Here is a 25622-nt window from a genome sequence, read left to right as displayed (position 1 = left end):
AACATGGTGGACTTCATATGACCAAAATGATCTAAAAAAATATTTATTACTTCCTACTTCCAGTTTTTTTGACTACTAGCAAACAGATTTTTTTCCCCCTTTCCAACTCCAAGCTTTTCCTAATGTTGTTGGGATATAACTGTAAAGAACATTTATGTGGAGTAGAAATTCACAGAAATTCACTCCCAATAACATTTTTGGTGATTGAAGCTTTTGTTTTGCAATTCTTCTAGAGCGGCCGATCAAATTCCTCCAGGAACTAAAGAATATTCAGGTTCAGGAGGGCAATGCTGTGACACTCAGCTGTGAGCTCTCCAAACCTGGTGTGGCAGTCCAGTGGACGAAGGGCGACAAAGTGCTGACCAATGGAGAGAAATACCAGTTGAAGCAGAGTGGCTCCACTCAGGAGCTGCTCATCAGGAAAAGCCTTCCTGAGGACAGTGGCACATACACCTGTGTTTGTGACGACATGAAAACTACTGCCACCATCATCATTACAGGTGAAATATGCTGCATGTTACTGAAAGACTCATTAATTCTACAAGAATGTTTTTTTTTTAGCAATGACTCTGACCGTCCCTCCACAGCGATCCCAGTGACTTTCAAGCAGAAGCTGAAAAACCAGGAAGCTGTGGAGGAGGGTTATGTGACGTTACGCTGCGAGCTTTCAAAGTCCGGAGTCCCAGTGGAGTGGAGGAAAGATGCTCAACTCCTGAAGGAGGGAGAAAAATATCAAATAAAGCAAGAGGGCCGGGTGGCCGAGATGCTGATCAGAAATTTAAGCATGGCAGACGCGGGAGAGTACAGCTGTTTTGTTGGAACTGTTGAAACTTTGGCAGACATCAAAGTAAGAGGTATGTTTTATTCTGGACATGAAGGGAAACTGTACACATTTAAAGAGCCTCAATATTGGGTTCCAAATAAACAAAGCACACGCTTTTAAAATTATATGTAAAAACACGGTGTTGACAAATGCTGCTTTGCAAGTTCAAATTACTTGTTGTTTTGTTTGTTTTTCCCCTCCAGCACTTCCTATAACGTTCAACAAAGAAGTTGAAAATTTGGAAATAAAGGAAGGTGACAGTGGGGCTTTCTGCTGCGAGCTCTCCAAACCTGGAGCTCCAGTGGACTGGAGGAAAGGCAGAGTCATCCTGAAGCCAGGATACAAATATGAGATGAAGCAGGAGGGACATCTCACCAAACTCATCATCAACAACGTGGAGGAGAGTGATGCAGGGAAATATACCTGCAAAACTAAAGACAGCCAATCCACTGCTGAGCTCACGGTCAAAGGTAAATTATTGTTGCATGGAAAACGGGAAGGACAAATCTCTGAACTTTCTTGGATAAATGGATTGTCAATCTGGAATCTTTAACAAATAAATAATAATAAAAAAAAAAAGGATCATAAAAAAAAAGATGAAATAAAGGTAAAATAAATAAAAAAACAATAGAAAATAACACTTTGGTCACTCACCTTGCAGCTCCGCCTGTCACATTCAAGACAAAGTTAAAAAACCAGCAGATAGAGGAGGAAAACAGCATATCATTGAGCTGCGAGCTGTCTAAGCCCGGCCTTGCTGTGCAATGGAGGAAAGGAGAAGAGCTATTGAAGAATGATTTCAAGTATCAAATAAAAAGTCGAAACAACATCATGGAGCTTACTATTAAAAATGCACAACTGGAGGACAGCGGACTTTACAGTTGTCTCTTCGGAGACGTCAAGACCACAGCCAATGTCACAGTTACACGTAAGGGAAGCCTGCTAATGCAAACGTGTTGTTGAGCTATTGCTTTTTGTTTTTGCTTTTTTAACATTCATAGTCTCAGGAAATTAATTCATATTTGTCGCTGGCAAGTATGAAAGTCATGAAGTTCATCACGTATTCTTGAACTTAAAGAGACACTACAGCATTATTTATTTTCATGATTTGAATAAAAATGTTTTATTGCTTGAAATTTAAATGCTGGCTTTTTGCTTTATGTCTTGTCATTTTTTTTTTTTACATCATAAAAAATAAATGTAGACGTTAAAAAAAACTGTAAAGTCTGTATTAGGAGGAAGTCTGATGTTCTGTCTAATACATTTACAGCTATTCCACTCACTTTCAAAGTGGGTCTGAAGAACCAGGAGGCCCCAGAAGGAGGCAGCGTGTCCCTGCGCTGTGAATTGTCCAGGACCGGGGTCCCTGTGCAGTGGTGGAAGGGAGACGATCAGCTCTATCACGGAGCGAGGTATCACATGACACTGAAAGGCAATGTGGCTGAGATGACCGTCAAAAATGTCCAGCCTGAGGATGTTGGAGAGTACAGCTGCGTCTTCGGAGAGCAGAAGACAACAGCCGAAGTCAACGTTAGAGGTATTTGGAAAACTCTTATTCTGCTTGGTATGATTAAAAAACAAAAACTGTCTCACATGAATTTTATTTGTGGATTAAACTGCAATTGCACTTGCCAAAGCCTCCCTAATTTCAGTAATGAAAAGTGTAGTATTTCCCTTAGTGATCCCAGTGTTTCTGTTATTGAATATATATTGCTTAAACTTTGAGCTCTGTCAACATAATGCCCCTTTTCTTTACATCCAGCTGCTGCATCTGTATTCTTTGAAAAGGAGTTGGAGAACCAAGTCATAACAGAGGGGAAATCTGTGCTGTTTACCTGTGAAGTTTCCAGTGCAAATGTCCCTGTCACGTGGAAGAAGGGCAATACCACAGTGACAGAAGGAGACCGTTATATTGTAAAGAAACAAGGCCCCACACACACTCTGGAGATCAGAAAATTGCTTCTGGACGATGCGGGAGAATATTGCTGTATTACCAGAGGCAAAAAGACCATAGCCAAGCTTATTGTTAAGGGTAGGTGGATTTTGTGATAGAATGTCATTTACTTTTCATTGATAAATGTTGTAACTAATTAGAATAGATGCAAATCTGAGCATTGTCCCTTCAGAAGCTGTGTATATGCCAAAACCCACTCTAAAAATCCAGCACTTTCTATTTCCTTTGGAATTGACAGAGCGTGTTAGGATTGTCAAAGGGCTGCAAGACATAAAGGTGACAGCAGGCGAGGACGCAGTGTTTGTCTGTGAGCTGAGCCATGCAGACGTAAGTGAGGGGGTATGGTGGCTTGGCGCTAGTCCTCTGCAGAAGAACGAGATGAACCAGATGACATGCAGTGGCCGTCAGCACCGGCTGGTGCTCACCATGACAACACCTGATGAGACGGGCACCGTGGCATTTGTGATTGGGGAGGACAGGACGTCTGCAAGTCTGCTAGTTCTTCCCAAGTCCAAAGGTGAGCAGACACATAAGCAATGTACACCATGCATTTAATTTTGTTTCCTAAAATAGCTTTTTCCTCCAATATGAAATACACTCAAGTAGGACTTTTCTTTTCAATTTCTAGTTTTGTTTGAGGAAAAGCCTAAAGACACTGCAGTCATGGAAGGAGAGACAGCTACTTTGTGTTGTACCATCTCTGACTTCAACACCCCTATTACATGGAAACGCAACCATATTCCCCTCCAAAATGGTAATAAATACGAGATGCGTAAGGAGGGAAAAGTCAACCTGCTGCTCATCCATGACGTGGACCCTCTGGATACTGGCACATACTCCTGTGACACAGGAGACGTACAAAGCAGTGCAAAACTCACTGTGACAGGTAATTAACTAAATGAATACCTGATATAATTAAAAAAACAGTTATATGAGTTGAAATGTACAACCGAGAATTGTCATCATCCCAAATATTGTTAACTCCTTACCTCTCATTTTCCCAGAGCTTCCTCCATTTTTCCAGGAGGAATTACAGAGTGTGGAGGCTGAAGAAGGAGGTTCAGTCTCATTGTACTGTGAGCTGTCTAAACTGGGAGTTCCAGTTCAGTGGAAGCAGAACAGGCAGCTGCTGAGAGCCGGCAGGAAATACGAGATGAAACAGGATGGCTGCTTCCTCCAGCTTCACATCAGGGACCTCAAACCGGAGGATAGTGGTAACTACTCATGTCAAGCTGGGAGTGCGGAGACTTCTGCAGCCGTTACTGTGAAAGGTGCGGGAATCTAGATATATAAAGGACAGCTGTTTTTTTTTTTTGTTTTTTTTTAAGAATTGATATAAAATCCATTTTATCCGCCCTTCCCAATATTTTCCTCAGAGCTTCCTCCGGTCTTCAGTAGAGAATTAAGGAGTGTGGAGGGTGAGGAAGGAGGTTCAGCCTCTCTACACTGTGAATTATCTAAACCTGGAGTTACAGTGCAATGGAAGAAGAACAGACTACCTCTGAGAGCCAGCAAGAAGTATGAGGTGAAACAGGAGGGCTGTCTCCACAAGCTCCAAATCAACGAGCTCAAACCAGAAGACAGTGGCAGCTACACATGTCAAGCAGGAAATGAGGAAACCACAGCAAATGTGGTAGTGAAAGGTGGGCCGACAACATCTGACATTTTCCAGGAATGCAATGACAATATAGAGAGCAAATAACCAAAATTAGTAAACTTCCTAATCATATGATCATTTCTAACATTATGTATTATGTGTTTGTGTCCATTCTCTTTTGTTCTCCAGAGCTCCCTCCAGTTTTCAAAACAAAACTACAGAACACGAAGGTAGATGAGGGGGGAACCGCCTCCCTGTGCTGCGAGGTGTCTAAACCTGGGGTCTCCGTGCAGTGGAAGAAGGACAAGACACTACTGAAGGCTGGCAGCAAGTATAACATGGAGCAGGATGGCTGCTTGCTCCAGCTCCATATCGCAGAGCTCAAACTTGAGGACAGCGGTACCTACATGTGTCAAGCAGGAGCTGCAGAGACCACTTCAAATCTCACAGTGAAAGGTGTGTGCATGTATGGTATATTCTGCCTCTATCGCCTCAAGGTCTTGTCTTGTCTCTCCAAGACAATAAGTATACTCACTGAACTTAATACAAATCATTTATTAGATGATCATTACCAGGTATGCTGTTCTTGCATTGCATGAATGACATTTTCAAAAACTTCCATGTATCAGTGACAGATTTGTGAATTTTGGAAATCAGCCTTTCCCTCAAAAACTACTTTCAAATAATTCCCTTTTATTATCTTAACCTGCTTCAGCTTTTGACCCTCTTTATTATTATGTCTGAAGTTCTAACGTAAGATAATCTACCTGTTTTCTTCTCAAATTGTTTTGTTTGCCAGAGCTGCCACCATTTTTCACAGAAGACTTGGAAAGTACAGAGGCCGAAGAGGGAGAGACAGCCTCCCTGTATTGTGAGCTGTCTAAGCCTGGACTGTCAGTACAATGGAAAAAGAACAAGCTGCCACTGAGAGCTGGCAGAAAGTATGAAATGAAACAAGATGGCTGCCTCTTCCAGCTGGATATTAAGGACCTCAAACCCGAGGACAGAGGCAGCTACTCATGCCACGCAGGGGCTGCAGAAACCACTGCAAGGCTGTCAGTAATAGGTCAGTCCTTTTGGTAGAAACTGCAACATGCATTCCATTGCTACCATACAAAATCACACGCATAATTTGAATCACTCTTTAAAGATTGTTGGAACATTTTAGTATTTGATATGCTGTTTATGATATTTCACATCCTACACTGTGGGTCATGACAGTGTATGTCTGCCTCGAGATATGCCAAAAGCAATTTCTACTACTAAAAGTGACACTGTTGTTTTTTCAATATTTATTCACTAATATATTCAGAGCTACCGATCTTCAAGAGAGACCTGAAAAGTGTGGATGCTGAGGAGGGAGGCACAGCCTCGCTGTGCTGTGAGCTGTCTAAGCCTGGGCTCTCGGTACAGTGGAAAAAGAACAGGCTGCCACTGAGACCAGGTACCAAATATCAGATGAAGCAGGATGGATGCATCATCCAGTTGCACATTAAGGATCTCCAACCCGAGGACAGTGGCACCTACTTATGTCAAGTTGGAGATGCAGACACTTCTGCAACTGTGACTGTGAAAGGTGTGTATATCTTGACTGTGTGAATAGTCTCAAATGATCCTGGAATTGTTCCTTACCTTTCTAAATGATAAGAAAATAACATAAGTTTGAATGTATTTATTTTTTGCAGAGCTTCCTCTATACTTCCAAAAAGACTTAGTGAGTGTCGAGGCAGAGGAGGGAGAAAGAGCTATACTGTACTGTGAACTGTCCAAACCTGGGGTGTCAGTCCAGTGGAAGAAAAACAGGCTGTCACTGAGAGCCAACAGGAAGTATGAAATGAAGCAAGATGGCTGCATCATACAGCTCCATATCAAGGACCTCAAACTTGAAGACAGTGGCAGCTACTCCTGTCAAGTAGGAGCTGCAGAGACCTCTACAACAGTGACAGTGAAAGGTGTGACCACCTGAATACTTATTAATGTAGTATCACTCCTACATGGGGAATAAGCTTCTACTACTCTGATGATTTTGTCAATTTTATATTATAATTCCACCTACGTACATCTTGACCTTTTTCCAGAAACCTGTCCACTCTTTAAGAAAGACTTAGCCAGTGTGGAGGCTGAGGAGGGTGGGACAGCTTCCTTGTACTGTGAACTATCCAAACCTGGGGTATCCGTCCAGTGGAAGAGGAACAGGCTTCCACTGAGAGCAAACAATAAGTATGAGATGCAGCAGGACGGCTGCATCGTCCAGCTCCATATCAAGGATCTTAAGATGGAGGACAGTGGCAGTTACTCCTGTCAAGCAGGAGCTGAAGAGACCACAGCAAATGTATCAGTGAAAGGTCAGTAAACTGGTAAACAGGTTTAGAAAAAAAAATTAATAAAGAAAATAAGGCTATTGGCTGACCTCAAAACATAAGTGTGAGAGAAATAATACTGTAGTCATTATTTATACAAAGTTTCCTGACCTTCTTTATTCATATAAATGTATTTAAAAGTCTAGTTTTGGTCTATATCAGTGATTTTAACTGTGATTTAAATCAGGACGAAGGATTTCTTTTAACCTTTTCTTGCCTACTTTGTATGATATTGTTTGGTAGAGCTCCCACCATTCTTCAAGAAAGAATTACAAAATGTGGACACTGAAGAAGAAGGTGTAGCTTCTCTGCTCTGTGAGCTGTCCAAACCCGGGGTGTCAGTCCAGTGGAAGAAAAACAGACTGCCACTGAGAGCCAGTAAGAAGTATGAGATGCAGCAGGACGGCTGCATCGTCCAGCTCCATATCAAGGACCTTAAGATGGAGGACAGTGGCAGTTACTCCTGTCAAGCAGGAGCCAAAGAGACCACAGCAACTGTATCAGTGAAAGGTCAGTGAACTGGTCAACAGGTTATGAAAAAAAAAGAAAATTGTATGGCTAACTTCCAAACGTTAGAATGTTCTCAGTGATTAAAAAAAATTAAATTAAATACTGTTGTCATTATTTGTATAAGGTTTCTTGAGCTAATTTAAATGACTTTTCATACTCAATGTGTAAACATGTAGCTGAGTCTAACAGACGCAATAAATGTATTTAGCAGTCTGGTTTTGGTCAATATCTGTGGTTTTGATAGTGATTTACCTATGATATTGTTTGGTAGAGCTCCCACCATTCTTCAAGAAGGAATTACAAAATGTGGACACTGAAGAAGGAGGTGAGGCGTCTCTGCTCTGTGAGCTGTCCAAACCCGGGGTGTCAGTCCAGTGGAAGAAAAACAGACTGCCACTGAGAGCCAGTAAGAAGTATGAGATGAAGCAGGACGGCTGCATCGTCCAGCTCCACATTCAGGATCTCAAACTTGAAGACTCTGGCAGCTACTCGTGTCACGCTGGAAGTGTACAGACAACTGGAGCTGTGACAGTGAGAGGTTTGTTGGGTGAAGTTTTAAAATTGAGTTTCATTAATGTATGCAAATGTTGACGGAATAAACCTTGCTCAGTACCTGAAAATGTATAAATGAATATTAAAAAGTTGGAACTCACATGTTCAATTTTAGCTGGCTGAACAATTGAGATCCCAAATCATTTTATTGTGGCCCCCGAGATTTTCATATCACACTAAATATACCGGTTAATATTTGTCTATTGGTTCCATTTTTCTTAGAGCTCCCACAAGTTTTCAAGAAAAGTTTACAAAATGTTGAGGCCAAGGAGGGATGCACAGCCTCCCTGTACTGTGAGCTGGCTAAGCCTGCAGTGCAGGTACAGTGGAAGAAGAACAAGCAGCCACTGAGGGCGAATACAAAGTACGAGATAAAACAGGGTGGCTGCCACCATCACCTGTTTATTAAAGAGCTCAAAGCTGAAGACAGTGGCAGCTACACATGTCAAGCAGGAAGTGCAGAGTCCACGGCAACTGTAACAGTGCAAGGTGAGTACTTGGAGGCAGTAGAGATTCATGAGGGCAGTATTTTGTCATTGCATCTCTCAACTTTTCTACACTGGAAAACTAACAGTGTAAAGTGCTTTGGTGGCTTTGGGAGCCAAGTGTCTCATTTAGGCAAAACCCAAATTGCGAAAATAGTTTTAAAAACAGTCTTTTTTTCTCTCATTGAATCATTTTTTGTGTGCCGTATCCCGTTTCACCTAGAGCTCAATCCCTTCTTCGTCAAATTATTAAAAAATATGGAGTTTGAGGCAGGAGCTACAGCCTCCATGCACTGTGAGCTGTCTAAGCCAGGGATGTCTGCACAGTGGAAGAGGAATGGGATATCACTGAGAGCCAGTGGGAAATATGAGATGAAGCATGATGGCTGCTTCCATCAGCTCAACATCAAGGAGCTCACGCCTGAGGACAGCGGCAGCTACGCTTGTCAGGCAGGAAGTGCAGAGACCTCTGCAACTATTCAAATAAAAGGTATGGGCCACTTGATTCAAAAGGTTTCGCTGAATAAATAATTCATTAATGTTAATTAATTCTTCATTCACCCTTAAAGCACCACAACCATCTGAGCCCAAGGCAGAACCTCCATCAGTAATGCCCCGAGGAAAAGGCACCATTTCCAAACGATCTCCTACTCCCGACAAAGAAATTCTTGATCACTCAGAGACCAAACCGTTGCCCCCCGAGCCCAAAAAGAGAACAAGAAAAGCATCTATTACAGTTTCAGACAGTGATGGAGAGACAGCTTTGGACAAAAAGACACCAGTGTTCAGAGAGAATAATGAAAAGCAAAAGCATGTCCAACCTGCAGGGTCTGTGGACAAAGACTTGAATGTTTCAATAAAGGTACAAAAAGAAGACAAGAATGAAGACAGGATCAGTGAGGTGTACAAGAAAGCTGATAAGCCAGTAGGACTGCCAGAGTATGATTATCAGATCAATAAGAATGTAAAAGAGCAAGAAAAGCCTTCAGAAGCAGAGACTGTTGCTCCGGAAATAAGAAAACCAGGAAACAAACTTGAAGAATTAGTAAAAGTTAACAATGAAGTGAGTCAGCCAGACAAGGACTTAAGGACGCCTGTAGTTGAGCTTCAGACACAAAAGGAAAAAGGAATTGAACGCAGTTCAAAACAACCAGGAAAGCCTTCACAGAAAGTAGGTGAAATGGAAAAGAAAGTAGAACTGCCACGGTCAGAACAACGGAAGAGCAATGACGATGAAAGACACCGCATGAAACCACCGGAAAAGATGATCAGGAAAGAAACAACTGAACAAGATGTGAAAACAAGAGGAAGTGAAGATGAAGTAGGAGAGGAGGTTATGAAACCGCCAATGCGATCCAAAGGAAAGGCGACAGAGGGGAAGCAACCGGTCCAGTGCGTTCCAAAAGAAAGTGAAGAGATCATTCCAAAGGTGTTTAAAACTACTTTGAATGGCTCTGAGCCGGACCATAAACCTGGACAATATATGAGTGAGCAAATGTCCGCAGAGAGAGAAACTGAGAAAAGTGCCCTGAAACAAACTCTGAGTCAGTTGGACAAAGAGCCTGTGTTGAAACCAGAAAAATCAGTGGATAGAGAGCCTGAGTTTGTTCCTCCAAAACCACCCATGAGGACAAAAACTAAAACAAAGGGTGGGATTGAAAAACAAGTATCAAGGGACACAGAGACAGACCAAGATGAACAACTTCCAACAAGGAGTGTGAGAACAACTGAAGAGCAGCCGATAAACCAAAGAATACAGCCGGTGAGGAAGGACGAGAAGCCAGGATTAGAGGTGAACCAGTCAGTAACAACTGACAACAAGGTTCTTGAGAACTTGCAACAGCCTACAAGAGATTCAGAGAAAGAAACTAAACAGCCAATTAAACAGCCTGTAAAACCCCTTAGAAAAGAATCTGAAGTGAATCGTGAAATTAAACTGGCAGTCGAGCCAATGAGAAGACAGGAAGAGCAAGTTACAAAATTGGCCCAGGCCATTCCTCTTGTCTACATTTCTGAAGATGAAACTTTTTCAGAGGCTTTGTCCGAGATGCCAGCAGACCATAATATTTTCCGGCCTACCGGCTCTTTGATTGAGGGAGCCTCAAAAGAGACATTTCTCCAGCAGACCCAGTCAGGTACAGATGCTCTGCCAGAAACTGACATCAGCTTTGAAGATGAGCCAGAGATGCAAGAGGCTGCAGTTAAAATCCAGGCGGCTTTCAAAGGCTACAAAACCCGAAGAGACATGCGGCCGGTCTTTAAACAAGTGTTTAAGAACCAGGGTGCAGAGCTTCATGGTACCCTCTCGCTGATGTGTGTTGTAGAGGGGAAACCCACCAAAGTGCGCTGGCTGAAAAATGGCCAAGAAATCACAATTGACCAGCGATGCCGCTTCAAGACTGCAGACAGTGGAGAATGCAGCCTGGTTATCAGAAACCTGGTAAATAGTGACAGTGGAATTTATACCTGTGAGGCCATGAATAAGTTTGGCGTGACCTCTTACAATGGAAACATAACAGTAGTAGAGAATTTGCAGCTGGCTCCTTTAGTCCAGAAGCCTGTGCACCCGCCACTTGCAGCCATAACTCCTTTACAGCTTGCTCCACAAGAGCCCGAGAGTGAAAACTACCCTGAAAGTCAAGAACCAGGGCCCACCTCTGCTGGAGACGCCGCAAACTATGTAGAAAACATGAGTGTCTCCCTGTGGGAAGCCTACAACTTGACAACGCAAGACGCCCAGATTAGCCCTGATGACAGAAGACGATTGTCACTGGTTGCAGCCAGCTCCAGTGAGTAACATAAGTGTGCTTCAGTATTAAAGTCAAAATAATACTGTCACTAAGTATTCTATTTGTAATGATGATTTTCATTTTTCTCACTACTTTCAACAGTGTCGAGTCCCTCTGACTATGACACAGCTCCAGATATTATGGAACCTGTTGAGACGGTGCAAGTCATACCAAGGTTCGTACAATACAGACAAAATATCAAGTTTTATTTCCCCACATTATTGCTCGTCTGGAAATATTTTGCTCGTAAAGTCGTTGAGAAACATTTTGGAATTTTGTCACAGAAAAATGCAGAAACCATCGGACCAAGCGACTGGAAGGGACGATAAAGAAGAGATGGCTGCTTCACAACCTTCTACAAATCTACTAAAAGTGAAAGGTCAGCGATGCTTCATTTTACTTAATTATGTTTGTGAATCCATATGGTTTCACTAACTATTCTTTTTCACAACCCCAAGCAGCTATACTAAGACCTGTCTTTTACTGTCCTTTCTAGGGGCCCATGATAGTAAACTGAGGACGCCATCTCCAAAGCACCATCGCGCCCACACACCCTTAACAAGCACTATATCTGCATCAGAATCAGAGGGAGAGGAAGACAGGCAGGAGGTATATTCACATCCATATAACTTATTTCTGGATGTGATGTATTATATTCTTGTTTGGGCTTTACAAGCACCTGTATGACCAAAAGAACTCACTACATTACAAAGTTATTGTGTGAGCCACAAAGGTCCTGATGTATTTACTCTTTTCCTTGCTCAGATATTTGAAATGTACGTGGCTCGAGCAGACTGCAGTCCTGACAGTGGAAATAAGGACAGTTTTGTTCTGAAGGAGGGCCAGTTTGTAGAGGTCCTGGACTCTGTTCACCCTGACAGATGGCTTGTGAGGACCAAACCCACCAAGACCAACCCTGCTAGACAGGGATGGTTGTGTCCTGCCTACCTGGAGAAGAAGAGGAAGGTAAGACGGTCCTAAAGAAACTTCAGTTTGGGGTTCAACTATAAAGGTAATGCTACAAAAACCCAACTCCCATTGACAGTAACTTACCAGTAAGTGATTACTTTTATGAAAATAATAACACAGTTTAAATGAGTGAATTTGTCTGAGTTAGTTTCTCATCATTTTTGCCAGAGATGAAAACAGTTGGAAAACCAGTTTTTCGGTCTGACTGCCTAAAATAGTAAAATAGCATTATTTTGTAAATCTGTTTCAACAGAGCTCTGAAAGGTAAGAAGGTTGGAATGAAAATGCATGATTACTATTTTCAACAGGAGACATTCACCCAACTGAGAGCACCTCAAGAGGATCTTGATGGGATTGGGTCAACAGGAGAAGAGTACAGGAGAGCGTTGAGGTCTGTTCTCCTGCTTTTTCATACCGACGTGGTAGATAATTGGGGGGGGGGGGGGGGGTATGAATTGGTGATTATCATATTTGCATGCCAGAGTGATAATTATACTGAATGGAAAAAAATATATATTCTAAATATACTATGCTTTTGTTGTGATACAGATTTGTTTGGTTTGTAATAATACATCCTAAATGTGAACCAATAACATAAATTCTGATGCGTTTCATCCAGTCCTGCTTTATATTTTCCTCTATCTTTAGTCAACTAGTCCAAGGCCTGATTGCTGGAGAAGAGGAGTTTGTGAAAGAGATGAAGACATTCGTCTCTCAGCAATTAAATCGACTGGAATCCAGCCGCAACGTCCCCATAAACATCCTCAATAAGAAAGAAGTCATTTTCAGGAATGTCAAGGACATAGTCTTTTTACATGAGCGGTAATAATCACACACACGCACTTGAATAAAACATGTTTTATATATTAGTCATGTAATTCCTGTATAAATGTTGTCCGTCTTCAGAGTAGTTATGGTTTTTGTGTGTTTATTGTGAAGCCCAGTGCTGCATTGTAATATTTGTCTCCAGATCCATTCTCCCTGGTCTGAGAGAGTGTGCCACCGACGACGATGTGGCCATGCATCTGATCAAACATACTGAAGATTTTGAGAAATACCTTCACTACATGGTGGGACAAGCACAAGCAGAGGCCTGCACCACTGACAAGGCCGTGCAGCAATATTTCAAAGTACTTCATCTCTTCCATTTAAATATATGTTTAAGCTCAGCTCCAAGGAGTACAAAGTCTGTCTAATTTTTATTATTTTTTTGTTGCTTATGACTTTTCAGGAGTTACCTGAACCTGGTAAGACTGATGCTCCAGTCATGGATGTTCTCACTTTCCTTCAGCAGCCAGCAGAGAGGATTCAAACCTACCAGGCTTTACTCAAGGTCAGAATACAGTTTTACTTTGAAAATAGTCAGAGAGAGAGAGAGAGAGAGAGAGAGAGAGAGAGAGAGAGAGAGAGAGTCTTAAGATATAAAGCCTGCAATGCATCTAGTTCACATTCAGAGAGAGAGATTATACATGAAATGTATGAATCACACAAAATAGTGCATTTTGCAGAGTATTTAACGTTGCTTGCAAATCAATAGTATGTTGCGGAGCAATGTAGCTCAGGCTGCTGTTGCACAGATTATAATTGATCCTTGTCTACCTGAGATGTAAAATAACTATGTGATCGGCAGGAGTTGATCAAGAACAAAGCGAAGAGTGGGCAGAGCTGTTACCTGATGGAGGATGCCTTCTCTGTAGTTTCCTGCCTGCCCTGGAGGTCTGAGAACCTGCACCAGGTGTCCCTCATTGAGAACTACCCTGCTCCTCTGACGGCCCTGGGTGAGCCTGTAAGGCAGGTGAGCAAAGATGGCTGACTTGTTTTTATTACACTCACTTTAAAAAAAAAAAAAAAGATTGCATTTCACAATACAGTCTAAATAGGATATGCCAGTGAAACAAACCCTGAAGACCTAAAAGTAGAACAAAGAAGAAGAAGCATTCTTACCCAGTGCTGTCCTCGTTTGGCATGATCTTTTTATGCTCTTTGTTCACTTCAGGGAGTCTTCACAGTGTGGGAGGAATCTCCAGAAATCAAAACAGCCCCTAGAGGGCATCAGCGACAAGTATTTCTCTTTAAGGACAGCGTTGTGCTGTGCAAGTTGAAAAAAGACACCAGCATGACCCGAGACACCTACACCTTCAAGAACAAGATGAAGGTAATTTCCTCATAACTCAACCAAGTCTGGTTCTTCAGCCCTCCTTCACCCATGTTATCCTCCTGACATCTTTTAATCTGTCCAGCTGAATGACGTGGAAATAAAAGAGAATTTGGGAGGAGATGAAAAGTCTTGGGTGGTGTGTCACGAGCACAGGGGCTCCATAAGGAGGTACACCCTGCAGGGCCACTCCACCCTGGTTAAACTCTCCTGGCTGAAAGATCTGAGGGAGCTCCAGCAGAGGTCCAGCCTGGTCACCAACAGTAAGACTGGCTTTGTTCACATTATCCATGACTGGCACAAAGGGAAATAAGTAAACGTGAATCTAAAAACGTTAGTGTTCAAATATCTATCATTGCTATCATTTTGCCTCTGATGGACGTGCTTCCTTCATCCAACTAAAGCAAAAAAAAAAAGAAAAAAAAAAAAAAAAGCCCAGACTGTTTTTAAAACAAAACTGTTTGGATTGCATTGAAATGCTAAATGTTTTGCCGTATGAGTTTGTATGTTTGTCTCTGACAACAGGTCCTCCAGTGTTTGAGTTACTGTTGGCTGACTGCACCACAAAGACAGGACAGACCATTAAACTGACCTGCAAAGTGTCCGGATCTCCAAAACCAGTCATCAACTGGCTGAAAGGTGTGAAATATTCATCAGCGCATCTAGTATGTGCATTATGATTAGTTGAATTAAGAAAAAATTGCATTTAATTAAAATGTACAGGCTTGAAAATGCTCCCCTTTTTTAATTTTTGATCTCGTGTTCGTGAGCGTCTTGCTGAGTATTTTATTCATGAACCTGAATATGGAAATAAGATCAACTATGTAAAAGTTTATCTTTCAGACATAAATGAGTGAAACTAATCGTAATTTAATGAATTTGAGAGTCTTTCTGCAATTACTTTTGAGATATCTACATGCTCCTCTTACTTAAGGATAATTTCATCCCATATAAAACTCACTCCATTATTTTATTTTATTTTTTATCTTTTTATCTTTTTGCTGTTGTTAATTGTTGTGTTGCCAAACAACCTGACTCAGTTGTTTGTCAGCTTTTATGTTTCAGTCTCCGGGCTGATTTTGCCATTTAAAAATGTACACACCGATATTTGCCATAATGACTGTTCATCCATTCATTCTTCCACCTACTTAACCTGCTTCATACAAGTTAGTACCGAAGAGACCGGAGCCTTTCCCAGCTGCTATTGGGTGAAAGACAGCGATTACACTCAATAAAGAGTCAGACTATTGCTGTTAACCTTCTCAGAGAAAATTTTTTTTTTTTACTACTTTATGTAAGATGTCATTTTGCATAAAAATGCATTAATTAATGGGTACATCTGTGTATTTATTATTTTGTCTTTTTTAATCTTGCCTCTAGAAAAGCAAAGACGTTTGAGGACAATTTTAAACCAATCTCAGTTAGTTCAATGTAAAACATTTTGTCGGCTGGTCACTTTTGCACGTGTGCATTGTTTGGTTTCTCCACAATGTCCTCAGTTTAAATTCCTGACGTCTATCACCCAGATGGCCTTCCTTTGGAGGATGACCCCCGTCACATCATAACAGCAGACCGGTCCGGCAACTGCAGCCTCATCCTGGACAGCCTCTCTGCAGAGGACTCTGGACAGTATGCCTGCTATGCCACCAGCTCAATGGGAAGTGCTGGCACTCTGGCCAAGGTGGTGGTGCAGGGTGAGTTTGGGGTACAACAGTGTTGCTATATGGAGAAGAGTGTTTGTAAATGAACACAGTTGGTGCTTTGATTGAACTCCATTGATTATTAATATCTGGGTGTCACATATCCAGGACATTTCAGCGGTTTGCCTACTTATTGATACTACTATTATCACTGTGTTCATCTTTCCTAATAAATATAATTACAGTACAACTTCATCACTTCTATTACCAATACTTATCTATCGAATACTACTACTAACTGTTTTACTCAGTAGCACCACTCTACTTGTGCTTCATTGCTGATGTTACATTTGTTTTTATGATTATCTCTTTAATAGGATTTTCTATTCTACTGACCCATTTCTCATCTTTATAACCACTGACTACTGATAGTACTGGAAATCAATGTTGTTATTGTTACCAACCACTGTTGTTCAATTTCTAAACACATGACACAGCAATATCTGACTTTTTGTGTTTCTTCTTGTGTGCAGCCCCACCGAGGTTCGTGAGTCGACTGGAGAGTGCTTGTCTCATAGAAGGCGAGGATATCCAGTTTGTTTGCTCCACACTCACCACTCCGTTACCAAGAATCGGGTATGGAGGCACAGAACTCATGTCAGCACAGCAGCCGTTGAATGTTTTTGTCACCAGCCATGCTAAATGCATGACCGTTTGGCTTTTCCAGGTGGCTGAAGGATAGCAGAGAGCTGACTGATCCGCAGAAATACTCTATTGTGAACGACGCTCGCAGTGGGATCTTGTCTCTGACAGTCATGGGGGCAACTGTTGAAGACATTGGACAGTATGAGTGTGAGGTATCAAACTCAGATTTGTTATGTGTCCAATTTATCAAGAAAACCAGAATAATTAACATCAGAAACTTTAAGATACATAAAATGAAGTATTTTGTTTTTCTTTAGCTTTGGAATGATCTTGGCTGCGTTAAGTGCAAGGCAGGTCTTTGTCCTGTCTATGTGCCACCGACCGACATTGCGGGTGACCAGCCTCAGGACTTGCCTCCTAAAGGTACGACAATCAGAGCTGCTGAGGTAAATATCCTGCACACAGAATGGGAACCCATAGGGGGGTTCTCGCGTGGCCGATACGCGGTTTTCACTCCTTCATGTGTGTATGTGAAGGGACGAAGCACATGCCATTGTCCAGTTCTCACCTCAAATCCCATCAACATCATGTCATATCTTTTCACTTGACAAAAATAAAACCAAAAAAAACTGCAACAATATTGATCAGTTTCCCCATTCATCCATTTTATAAAATTGTCATCATGTCGAGACTTTACTTACATTTTCCCTTCCTTCAAAACTCATGTCATAAGTAGTTTCAATGACCATCGCAACTGCTGCTAGATTCCCAGACATTATGGCACAAAGTGCATGCTGCACCCCAGTGCCAAGGAATGATAACTCAAAAAGAATTAAAAAAAAGAAAAAGCTTTATAACAGATTGAAGCGACGTCATCTGTCGTTAATTGTATTATATGATAGATGCCATCAAAAGCTGTACCTCATATAATTTCTCACATTGCCATTTTATTGAAATTGCTCAACTAACCTACAGGTCTGCATGTAAACACAAATGTGTTCTTTGTAGAATTGTACTGTAATGTACTTTTTTTTCAAAACAATAGTTTCAGCAACAATTAACGTAAATGTAATCATATTAAACCATATTACCAACCTTGACATTTTGGTCTTGAATCGATGTTACGGCTCACTTCGCATATTATCCTAATGAACTATGAGCACTAGATTTTCATTTAAACCTTTGCATGTAATTTACACATGAAAGCCTATTAAAGTTGCATGGAAACTAACCATAACAATTCATGATGCCATAATGAATGGAATCTAGCAGCTAACATTCAACATCAACGCCATCCTGAACTCCCTACCATCCTGTTCTTTGAAAAGACATTGATACATCTGCTGTATATAATGTTTTTTTGTGTTTTCACCATGTTTTCATCTTCATAAGACAGCATGGATTGAAACAGACTCCATTTATTCCCATGAGACTCATGTTATCAGACAAAACTCATGACAACCAGTCCAGAGGTGCCATAAATGTATACTATTACCAAACGGTAATAGTAATGCCAATGATAATAATAAGCAAATAAATTGCAAGTAGCTGTTATTTTCATGTTCTCGTGATTTTCCAAACTGTTTCTTACAAAAAGTTTAAGTAGTGGAAGTAATTCAGGCCAGATCATTCCAACCTTTGATGTTCTATGAAAAATAGTAAGTTTTGCACATGATATACCAGGACTATTGATTATTATTTTTATTATTATTATTACTTTTTGACACCATGTTTTTGTGTGTGTCCATTTTCCATAACCTACATGTTTTTCCATCCTTCTGATACTCGTCCTAAAGCAGGAGATTCCTCGCATGGATCCTTCCATGTAAGTCATCATTGTCACGATAACCCATAACCACTCAACATTACCCTCTCTCCTTCTGCCAACGCATGCCCAGCTAACTCTTCACTCCAACGATCACAAGATGGTCATGTGCTGGGCAAGTGTTCCCTTTGCGTCTGTGCAAGAGTGGGCATGTGCCCGTGTCTTGTTGATGTGGTGGGCTAGTGGGGTCAAACCCATCAGTTCTCAGGTAAGAAATACAGTACGTACTGTTTACTGTTGGTGGACTGTGAGGTAAAGTACTTTTTGAGATTTCCCTTTTCAATGGAATATCATCACTATAATTCATTACAATTTGAAAATAGGTGCTTACTTTCAGTCTTGTGTTTGGGATTTTACAGACGCTGACTCGGAGGGCTGGTCCACTGCTCTTGTGAAAAAATGGTTGCAGGCTGATTTTAGCACTACGTCTATTGCCAAGACGATTTTTACTCCTGAAAATCCTGAACAGTAAGATTTGTGAAACTTTCGTGTAATGACTTCTTTTTCTTTATTTTCGTTTGTGACAATGTTTTCTTTTCTTAAATTCATTTGGTTTAGTTTCAAATAGAACATTTGTAAAATTAGATCCTCGTGATAAAATATGATTATTGTGATTTCAAGGTTAGAGAGTTGTGAATAATATTTCCTTGAAATCTTTTTTTTCCCCCGACTATATCATGTCCGCTTCATATCAACTTCTCTTGTCCTGTGCCCTGAATGTAGAGTTGAGGTGGATGTCCACACTGCTGCATTAGCAAATCAGACCATCCAGCAGCTGCCGTGTTACCAGGAGGAAGAGGAGGAGATCTACATCTCAGAACAAATGCAGGAAATTACGGACGGTATTTTATGTCTCATGTTAACCCAAGAGCAAGACATTTCTCATAGATTTAACGTTGATTCATCACTATTTCCTGTATGTTATTTGTCAGCTCCACCATTCATCCAGGTTGCCACTGAGGATTTGTATGTTGAGCCTGGCCAGACATGTACATTCACAGCCATCATCACAGGAAGACCTACTCCTGAAATAGAGTGGTACAAGGTATGAGCGCTGAGTCTGAGTGATTAATTTCTGCTTGTTTGCACTCGGGCAGTTTGCAACAGTGATATTTTTGTCTAACCATATCTAGTTGTTGTTTGCATGTGTTTATATCCTTTTCCCAACAATTACAAATTTTCAGTCTTGGTCTCCTCTTGCTTTCTGCTGAGTACACTTTTATTCTTTGAAATTCCAATGTCATAAGTGATAGTTATCTGCCTCCCATTGTTTTAAGAGGTCTTAGTCCAAGAGGTTTACCCACAGTGCATTGATCCATGAACCAAAAACAGTTTGTGATAAAAGTATATTATTCTGCGATTGGAGGACGGGGAGGAGCTCACAGCTAATGAGAACGTGAAGATTGGTCAACATGGTGCCCGCTGCTCGGTGACCATCGTGTGCCCAGAGGGGGAGGACAGTGGCATATACACCTGCTTTGCTTACAACGACTCCGGCCATGCCTCGTGCCAGGCCCAGCTGACCGTGGAGGAAGGTTAGAAAACAACGATGTGCACAATTTTGGGGGTGATTTCTAGGAATTAATTTAGCAAAAAAAATTGTTTTAAAGGTAAAATATACCCCAATGTTCTATGGCCAGAAAAAAGTAGGCAAATATTATGTGATTGGTGTGCATGTGATATGATATTAAAGCTTTTCTGTTCATGTTGGTGTATTATCTTCAGGTCCAATGGAATGTCAGGAGAGAGAGGTGGAGCTGGGCAAAAGAAGGAAGTTATTCTCTGTCTATGACATCCACGAGGAAATTGGAAGGTGAACCCCCTCTTCATACTGAGGAAGTTGAAGCTGCACTTCATATCTTTCATGCCGCTCAAAATCATTGCTCTTTGTTTTAGGGGAACGTTTGGAGTTGTGAAGCGTGTAATCCACAGAAGGACAGGGGAAGTCTTTGCTGCCAAGTTCTTGCCTCTGCGGAGCAGCACTCGGACCAGGGCCTTCCAGGAGAGAGACCTGCTGTCTCGTCTAGCTCACCCAAGAGTGGCCTGTCTGCTGGATTTCTTCTGCACCAGACGCACATTGGTGTTAATCACAGAAATGTATCTTTCTCATTGCATGCTACTGCATACAGACTTGTTTGTTCTCAGCATGAGATTTACTCTGGCATTTTACGTAAGAAACCTTCTTTAAGTTCTTTAACATCATGTATAGCTGTTGTTCTCATGGACTTGTGGACCATTTAATGCTCAGAGGATCCGTCTCAGAAAAAGAGGTACCAGCTCATAGTTTGTTTTTCTGATTTATTGTTTGTGTCGATACATTTAAAAAAATGGTTTTTTTTACAGGTTCAGTCATACATCCAGCAAGTTCTTGAGGGCGTTGGCCATATTCACAGCTTGAACATCCTGCATCTGGATATTAAAGTGAGATTTCTGGTTCAGCTAACTAGGCATTATTCGACAATGGTGTATTATATTCAGTTAATGATATTCTCTTTTTTATTTGTACGTCTATTAGCCTGACAACCTCCTGATGGTGTATCCACCAAGAGATGAAATCAAGATCTGTGACTTTGGCTTCTGCCAGGAAATAGACACATCCAGACACCAGTACAGCTTGTTTGGCACACCTGAGTTTGTTGCACCGGAAATTGTTCATCAGGAACCCGTCACTGTGGCCACTGATATTTGGTACGTTTAACTCCTGATCTAGCTAATAGAAATGTACATATGACACTGTCGAGTATCTCTGTTCTTGTTGAGTAAAAGTATTATTTGAAGACCTAACTCTGTGGGATTAAAAGTTGTTGATAGATCAAATGGTTTGTTGTTATTATTTTGCTTAAATGTAAAACAGGAAGTAATATTAAACCTTTCTTGTTCTTCCTGGCAGGGCTGTGGGTGTTGTGGCTTACTTGTGGTATGTATCGAAACCTATAATGTACAGAAATATGTGTGCGGTATATTTGTTTGCATTTTTGTTTTGTTTCATTTCATTTCCAAATCTTGCTTTATTTCTAAATTGACAGTTTGGTGTGCCGATGCCCTTTTGTGGGCGAGACTGATCGGGGCACACTGCTCAGGGTCGGGGAGGGGACTCTCAACTGGGATGCCCCTGATGTCATGTACCGGAGTCCTGAAGCAGTCAATTTTCTGCGTATGGTCCTTCAGTCAGATCCAGAGTATGGAGGCATTTTTTATTTCTAATTATTCTGCTTCGTATTACTTAAATTCACAACACTTCAGAACGATTGTCCATAGTAAATGTGTACGCATGTCAAACTCCTATTTTTCTGAACCCAGGAGGCGTCCATCTGCCTTTGAGTGCTTGAGTGATGAATGGTTCCAGGTGAGATGAAAAAAAGGACGTCATTTTTTATTGGAGCTCTGCTGTAAGACACACGTGTAACCTATTCACACTCAATTTCTTTAACCAAACTTTGATGACTGTGATCAGGATGAACATGCCGGTGAAGATACAGAAGACATCAACTCAAGGAGTTTGAAAGTGTACATCTCTAAGAGGAAATGGCAGGTACATGTTTTTGTAGACAGATTTGTGTTTTCCCTACGTGAGTGTTTTTCAGTCTCTGCATTGTTTTAGCTGCCCAGCTACACAAACACATCTGGTTCAAAAACAATAGGACAACAACGTCTAGTCAAACAGTATAATGTCCTCATATACAGTACTTGAGTCTTGAGCGTTGGAGTAAAGAATACATGCAGTTGAGAGATTACTGTAATACCAGTATGAAGAATCACTACTACAAATCTTCTAAAGTTATAAAGGCCACCATTCCTAAAAATATGATTTTATCAATATTGTTTTTCTGATCTGTCTGTGCAGCGTTCTTTGACATGCATCGGTTCAGTGTTGACACTGAGGCCCATTCCCGAACTCCTCGATGCTCCTCTCAGAGTGACTGCCGTGACAGTTTCCCGTGAGCCTCAGGAGCACAGCAGCTCCTCTCCGAGCAGTGGCTCCTCTTCGGAGTATGACGAAGCAGATTCTCGGGACTTTTTTCAGCACTACAGCCAGACCGAGGAGGAAGAGGAAACAGAGGAAGACTATGATCCTCTAATGGAAAGAGCACAGATCCCTGAGCCTTTTACCAAACTCCATGTAGATGGGGACGATGAAGAGGATTTGACACTGGGGGAGGAGGAGGATGCGGAGCTGCTTGGCAGGAGGAGTGTGTTAGAGCGGAGTATCAGCCGCCAGTCAGTTGTATCATCAGAAGTGTCATTCCAACAAACGCCTCAAAGGGAACGGAAGTTCAGCAAGGACAGCAGTCCCTCACTCTGCCTTTCAGAAGGAGATGAGGGTTCAGGAAGTGATGGAGGCCGCATCCCTCGTGGGAGTGTCATTCGAAGCACTTTCTATAGCTCCTCTCATCAGCTGTCACCAATGTCTGCCAGACACATGACATTACGAGACAAATTCCAGGCCAAAAAGCAGGAGAGAGGGCGTAAGCCACTTCGGAGGAGCTTTTCGGGTCGCCTCAATGAGCCTCTCATTGAATATGTGGAGGATGAAACAGAGAAAGACCGTGGACAAAGACGAGGATCCGTTCAGCCTACCATGCAGAAAGCTTGCTCCTTTGACAGTGGAGTGGGCCTTGCTCACGCCAATGTCCCCCCTCACAGAAGGAGCAGGTCTCTTGATGAGTATTCGCGTCGCTCTCCAAGCTCACCGCATCGTGAAAAGCTGAGCGAAGAAGAAGCTTCTCAGAGTATGAAGGAGGAATTTACAGATGATGAAGTAGCAGGGAGAAGATTTCTGACCATCCCAAACTTAAAGCAAGCCCCAAAAAGAAGAGGCTCAGGGGCTCCAGTTCAAGGGAGGCGCACATTTAGCAGCTCATCTGCTTCCTCAGATGTGTCTGTCCGAGACCGAATGAGCTACAGGCAGGATCAGGAGCAGACAGAAGGAAATCTCTTTGCTGGGTCCCAAGTCTCTCTGTCTGAGTCATTTGTCTTAGAACAGGGTGGGTCTGAGTCGTCAAGTAGACTCGGCTCCTCGGAAGAGCTGAGTCATGGTCATCTCGGAGGAAGATACAGGTCAGGAGAGAGTGAAGGATATGATGACCAGGGTGAGCCATTAATTTCACAATCCCGACGACCATTTCAAGAGGTCAAGCCTAGAAGCTCATTTCCCCAGGCACCGCCACGTAATCGCACTCGCTCCAATCCCAATTTATCAATGAGCACCAGAGGTCAGCTGTCGATGTCTTCATTGCCAAGCCCCAGCCCCAGCCTCTCATCTCTGCAAGCTCCAGAGAGGCCTCCCAGAGCCAAAGACAAGAAAGAGGGCTATGGCCTCCAGAGGCATGCATCCGCTCCTGCGCTCGAAATCCGGCCACCAACAGGAAAGTCGCCCAAACTAGGACTGCTGAGCATCTTTCGCAGACAGTCCTGGTCCAGCAATTCCTACTCTCAGCTGGATGATGCAGAGTTAGGACCCACGTTAGGAGAGATCATGAAGCCTGACACACCCACTATGTCTCTGAGGAAAAAAATGAGAGCGTCAGCGTCTAGCCTGACCAAACTGTTTTCTCGGTCTTCCAGTAAGGAGGACGTGAGTAAAGGTGAGCTATGGCTAACCTATTCCTCATTTTGTTCGACACAATAAGTCATTATTAGAAAGTGAAAATTGCATATTGTTGTGCAGTGATGAGTATATGTCTGACATTGTCTTGGGAAGTTTTTAGTTTTTTTTAGATCTGCTATGTGTTTATAACAGGGCCAATTGTGAAAGGATCATCTCCGGTCCCTCCTGAGAGGCATCGCAGTAAAGGCCTTGAGAGTACCAAAAAGAAAACCTCCAAACTCCTACCATCTTTCAAAATACCCGCCTTCAAAAAGACAAAAGGTAACTTTTTTTTTCAGCTGCATAGTAACTGTTTTACATCATATTAATTATTTACTTGTTGTCGTTTTACTTTGTCTCTGTATTTATTTGTGGCAGTGTGTCCCAGCAAACCTGAAGTGATGCAGTTGGATGGAGGTGGAGTCTTGCTGGTGTGGAAACCAGTTCAGTCAAGTGATCCCATCACCTACTGTGTGCAGTACTGTACAGACGGTGTGTTCACAGATACGGCAACACAGAAATTATTTCATTGTTGAAGTGGTGGTTTGTGTTTATTTGTTTATTTTACTGAATTACAATCTGAAAAAAAAATGGAGGTCTTCACAAATCCTCAGTTTCATGTTATCAATAAAATTGTCTTTAGTTGAAGGCAAGAGTTTTCCAAACTGGTGACTCTCTGGGATCCAAACTCCCATGGCGAGGGGGGATGAGAGGAGGAGAAAAAGAGTAAAAATTGGGCAGCGGTATCTGAACATAGTGAAAAGACACATTCTTTTGGTTGATTTTAATTTGGAAAAATAAATTCACAGAATTATTAGGAATTTTACTCGACCATCTGGTGACCCAAAAAAAATCTGTCCATGACCTACTGTGAGTCTTGAACCATAAACATAGGTTTTAGAGCATCATTGGTAGGTTTAAAGTTACATTTACTGCTATAGAGTAATCTATGAGGGCATAGATATACACTATCTGTATGCTTAACATTTGGATTTCTTATGTCTGTCATTTAGTGAAGTATTTTTAAAATGTCTCACTGAAATCATTGTTCTTCCTGATGGTTTGGAACATGAATAAAATGGACAGAACTTGTACCTCATGAGTCTTGTGTCACTTCAGGCGGGGACTGGACAGTCCTGTCAGACGAAGTGACAGAGAGCTGCTATGTGGCGAAGGACTTACCCAGAGGAGCGTCTTACGTGTTCAGGGTGGGCTGCGTCACAAAGACAGGAGCAGGACCTTTCAGTGACGCTTCAGCTCCAGTTGTCCTATCCACTCATCCTGAAGGCGAGAAACACACTGTTGCTTGCTTGTTTTGTATTTCTCAAATACCAACAGCGATGCCACAAAGAGTTACCATCTGTTTTAGTCTGTATTCGTTTTGTTTTACAGACATTCACATTCCTCTTATTCAGACCGAGACACTGGGTTCAAAGGTGACTGGATCAGAACAACAAGGAACACACAAGTCCTTTAACTTTCTCTCAGAGATCAACAGGTGGGTCTCTTTATTTTGTCTGTTGTTTTGTTATCAATATTTTTTTATGAACACATTGATTTGAATTAAACCTGTATTTAATTGTTCATATTTAAAAAAAAAAAAAAGGCTTTCTATACTACTTTGCATAAAATCAAAGACATTCAGGTTCACAGTCGATCAGAACTATTACCACGCAGACTGTTTAGTGATGAAATCAAAACTTCCTCTCTCACTGATTTTCTGTGTTTCAG

General features: G+C 41.8%; 1 protein-coding gene across 1 annotated transcript in view; it reads left to right on the top strand.

Annotated features, from left to right (window-relative positions):
- Positions 1 to 25622, top strand: part of obscna (obscurin, cytoskeletal calmodulin and titin-interacting RhoGEF a) — a gene marked incomplete at its 5' end in the record, with an annotated part of 42099 nt that overhangs the window by 12194 nt on the left and 4283 nt on the right. The window contains 54 exons of the mRNA XM_080473092.1: positions 234 to 500; positions 588 to 854; positions 1027 to 1293; positions 1485 to 1751; positions 2094 to 2360; positions 2586 to 2855; positions 3016 to 3294; positions 3406 to 3663; positions 3782 to 4048; positions 4154 to 4420; positions 4564 to 4830; positions 5174 to 5440; positions 5687 to 5950; positions 6060 to 6326; positions 6453 to 6719; positions 6978 to 7244; positions 7516 to 7782; positions 8019 to 8285; positions 8505 to 8771; positions 8851 to 11070; positions 11173 to 11245; positions 11355 to 11449; positions 11567 to 11679; positions 11836 to 12036; positions 12348 to 12430; positions 12688 to 12861; positions 13010 to 13169; positions 13271 to 13372; positions 13670 to 13834; positions 14036 to 14194; positions 14280 to 14457; positions 14720 to 14833; positions 15721 to 15888; positions 16368 to 16470; positions 16562 to 16691; positions 16797 to 16902; positions 18664 to 18772; positions 19028 to 19146; positions 19237 to 19349; positions 19671 to 19839; positions 20030 to 20117; positions 20201 to 20401; positions 20514 to 20574; positions 20648 to 20725; positions 20820 to 20992; positions 21195 to 21221; positions 21331 to 21483; positions 21605 to 21650; positions 21759 to 21836; positions 22149 to 23889; positions 24045 to 24173; positions 24270 to 24383; positions 25011 to 25178; positions 25284 to 25389. Coding sequence (XP_080329218.1) covers positions 234 to 500; positions 588 to 854; positions 1027 to 1293; positions 1485 to 1751; positions 2094 to 2360; positions 2586 to 2855; positions 3016 to 3294; positions 3406 to 3663; positions 3782 to 4048; positions 4154 to 4420; positions 4564 to 4830; positions 5174 to 5440; positions 5687 to 5950; positions 6060 to 6326; positions 6453 to 6719; positions 6978 to 7244; positions 7516 to 7782; positions 8019 to 8285; positions 8505 to 8771; positions 8851 to 11070; positions 11173 to 11245; positions 11355 to 11449; positions 11567 to 11679; positions 11836 to 12036; positions 12348 to 12430; positions 12688 to 12861; positions 13010 to 13169; positions 13271 to 13372; positions 13670 to 13834; positions 14036 to 14194; positions 14280 to 14457; positions 14720 to 14833; positions 15721 to 15888; positions 16368 to 16470; positions 16562 to 16691; positions 16797 to 16902; positions 18664 to 18772; positions 19028 to 19146; positions 19237 to 19349; positions 19671 to 19839; positions 20030 to 20117; positions 20201 to 20401; positions 20514 to 20574; positions 20648 to 20725; positions 20820 to 20992; positions 21195 to 21221; positions 21331 to 21483; positions 21605 to 21650; positions 21759 to 21836; positions 22149 to 23889; positions 24045 to 24173; positions 24270 to 24383; positions 25011 to 25178; positions 25284 to 25389 — 13093 coding nt within the window. The remainder of the gene's footprint in view (positions 1 to 233; positions 501 to 587; positions 855 to 1026; positions 1294 to 1484; positions 1752 to 2093; positions 2361 to 2585; positions 2856 to 3015; positions 3295 to 3405; positions 3664 to 3781; positions 4049 to 4153; positions 4421 to 4563; positions 4831 to 5173; positions 5441 to 5686; positions 5951 to 6059; positions 6327 to 6452; positions 6720 to 6977; positions 7245 to 7515; positions 7783 to 8018; positions 8286 to 8504; positions 8772 to 8850; positions 11071 to 11172; positions 11246 to 11354; positions 11450 to 11566; positions 11680 to 11835; positions 12037 to 12347; positions 12431 to 12687; positions 12862 to 13009; positions 13170 to 13270; positions 13373 to 13669; positions 13835 to 14035; positions 14195 to 14279; positions 14458 to 14719; positions 14834 to 15720; positions 15889 to 16367; positions 16471 to 16561; positions 16692 to 16796; positions 16903 to 18663; positions 18773 to 19027; positions 19147 to 19236; positions 19350 to 19670; positions 19840 to 20029; positions 20118 to 20200; positions 20402 to 20513; positions 20575 to 20647; positions 20726 to 20819; positions 20993 to 21194; positions 21222 to 21330; positions 21484 to 21604; positions 21651 to 21758; positions 21837 to 22148; positions 23890 to 24044; positions 24174 to 24269; positions 24384 to 25010; positions 25179 to 25283; positions 25390 to 25622) is intronic.

Source organism: Lipophrys pholis (genome assembly GCF_963383615.2).
Source record: "Lipophrys pholis genome assembly, chromosome: 10".
Classification (NCBI taxonomy): Eukaryota; Metazoa; Chordata; class Actinopteri; order Blenniiformes; family Blenniidae; genus Lipophrys; species Lipophrys pholis.
This window is presented reverse-complemented; position numbering and strand designations above follow the sequence as displayed.